The 2,717-nt window shown below is 53.9% G+C and overlaps 1 protein-coding gene across 1 annotated transcript in view; it reads left to right on the forward strand.

Moving 5' to 3' along the window:
- Positions 1 to 1,279, forward strand: part of LRCOL1 (leucine rich colipase like 1) — a 4,761-nt gene extending 3,482 nt beyond the window's left edge. The window contains exons 5-6 of the mRNA XM_046641011.1: positions 1,051 to 1,156; positions 1,260 to 1,279. Coding sequence (XP_046496967.1) covers positions 1,051 to 1,156; positions 1,260 to 1,279 — 126 coding nt within the window. The remainder of the gene's footprint in view (positions 1 to 1,050; positions 1,157 to 1,259) is intronic.
- The last annotated feature ends 1,438 nt before the right edge of the window (positions 1,280 to 2,717 follow it).

The following is a 2,717-nucleotide window of genomic DNA, read 5'->3' on the forward strand; positions in this document are numbered from 1 at the left end:
GGGGATGAGGGGCGGATGGATTGAGGGGGCGTGGCGCCTAGAGCCAGGCTTGGATGTGAGAAGCCACTCTGTGTAAATGCATGGCGGTGATTCAGCACAAATTTGATGCCAGGAGGCATAACTTCCATCTGGTTAAGCAGCACATGTGGGGAGCACAGGCCTCATCTTGCTTGCTGTGGTACCATCAGCACCTGAGTGGCCCTGGACATACCCGGTGCTCACAAATGTGTCAAATGTGTGATGAATGAGTGAGAGGATTCCCAATGGCGCCCTCGCCCCACAAGACCTGGTTCCCTTAGTGTTTGTGGGGATATGTCTGATCTTTCGAAAGTCCACTTCCTTCTGCTCCTGCCCTGGAGGTGCTGTCTCTCCCTTCGCACTTGCTAAGTTTTGATGTGTCCTTTAGTGACGTGACACGACTCTGCACTGAGGAGCCGACCCGGATCTCAGAGATGCTCACTCTGGATCCCGTTGTGCCTCGGTGTCGGCGGGAGCTCCGCTCAGGCTCACACTGCTCCTTCCGGGCTGGCAGAATCTCCAGGTGTCAGACGCATCCGTCTCTGTCTCTTAACGGTAGCTCCTTGAGGCCACCATTGAAGGCGTCCGTGAGAACAAATCGCAGCTACTGGACCCTGAAACTTAGTGACTTAGTATCAATAAACACTACTGATTGAAAGAGAGTGTGTTTTGTCACTTCTATTTTCTTCAGACAAAAAGGCAAACCAATCTGTAGAAAACATGGGGGCCATGGAAAGTGGAGTCTGCTCAGGCTGAGCAGCGCTTCCCTAAGAAGCCGTGTCCGATGGGACCCAGTCTTCCATGGAGAAGAAGGGGCCGAGGGGTGCAGAGACGTGGCCCGGCCCCACAGGCATCTGTGCCTCTTGTCATTGCAGTCAAAGGGACCAGTGGTCACTCCCCTGAAGAGTCTCCGTGAACATTGCTGACAGGACACGACACACAGGGCCCCATTCAGGCCGTCCGAGCAGACCCGGGCTGAAGACCCCGGAGGGGCCGCTGCCGCTGGGTCACTCCTTCCCCTTGTGCCCCCAGGCTGTGCTGAGTTCCCCTAAAGAGATTCCCTGGCTCCTTAGAAACTCTTCCCGCCAGCGGCTTCCGGGGGCAAACACCACAGCTGCAGCTGCTCCGCGCTCCCGGGGTGCGGGGGCCCAGTGCCACCCGCCAGGAGAGCTGTCTCTGCTACTGCGTTCCCAACCCTCCAACCCTGGGCTGCTCCTCCCTCCCCCCCCCCCCCCCCCCAGCCTTCCTTAGCCTGAGTTGACTCAGACAATTCCTGTAGAGAAAGTCACAAGAAACCATCGCTCCCATCCTAATAATGAGAACAGGACAAGTAAGTCACAAGGCATAGTTTAAAAAAAACAAAACAGAATAGATCTAAATGTAAAACATAAAACTATAAAGCACTTAGAAGAAAAGTAGAATATTTTCATGACCTTGGACTAAACAAAGAGTTCTTAGCTGTGACCACATGCCACCCATAAAAAAATTAGATAATTGCATTTCATGAAAATTAAGTACTGTTTTCTATGATAGACACTAAGAGAATGAAAGACAGGCTACAGACTGGAAGACGTATTTGCAAATCGCTTATCTGACAAGGGACTTGAATCCAGAATATATAAAAAACTCTCAAACAGAAAACAACCCAGTTAAAAAGTAGAGGGAACACTTGAACAGACGCCTCACCAAAGATGAGGCGCTTACGGTGGGCAGGCACATGGGAACCTTTGCAGTGTAGCCGTTGATTAAACCGGAGCGGCTGCCCCCGCGCTGGTCAGACCTACGGCGACACCCCGCTGAGGCCCGAGGGTGCCGAGGGCGGGGACAAGCAGGGACTCCACGCTGGAGCAGTGGCTCAGTTCTCACAGGTGCACGGTCACCCCATGACCCAGAAGTGCCACCCCCATCTCCCAAGTGAATTGAAATTTACGTTCACACAGAAATCTGTACACAGATATTTGCTGGAGATGTATTCATAATCACTAATGACTGGAAATAACCCAGATGTCCCTTGGGGAGTGAATGGATCGACAAATGTGGCGTGTCCACGTGACAGGAGCTACCAAACGACAAAAAGGAGCGAGCCGTTGATCCTCACAGCAGCCTGAGTGGCTCTCGAAGGCACAATGTGGCGTGAAGGAGCCAGCCTCAAAGGTCACGCCTGTGGGATTCCTTTTACATGATGTTTTTGAAAGACACAACTGTGCAACGAAGTGCTGATGAGGGGCTGCCAGGGATTGGGTGGGGAAGGACGTGAGCACACAGGAGTTGGGGTGAGGAGGGTCTTTGGTGCCCTGGCTGTGGGGAGGCTGCATCAGCTATGACCTTCCTCACCTCTGACCTGCTGTTGGAAGTCCGTCCACTGTAATGTCCCTCATGAGGTCTGACTGTGGGAAAGTTGGTATTTCTGGTGCTGTGTGCAGGAGCTGAGGTGAAGATGGCGTGAGGAGTCAGGTGACGCGTTACTGTTGCCACAAGCGGGGCCCTCAGTGGCACTGCTCCCTTGGCGTGCGAGGCCTCAGGAAGATGTGCAAGGAGAAGCCGTCGGACAGTCCCTGGGAGCAGGGAGTGAGGCTTCACCCTTTGTCCCCTCTGGACTCCTGTCTCCTGTGGGTCAAGGTTCCCTGAGCAGGGTGGGGGGTAGGGGGTGGCAACCCTCTGGAGGTGGTTGGGTGAGTGAAGGGGTGTGCAAGGCTCAT

Source organism: Equus quagga, chromosome 15 (genome assembly GCF_021613505.1).
Source record: "Equus quagga isolate Etosha38 chromosome 15, UCLA_HA_Equagga_1.0, whole genome shotgun sequence".
Lineage (NCBI taxonomy): Eukaryota > Metazoa > Chordata > Mammalia > Perissodactyla > Equidae > Equus > Equus quagga.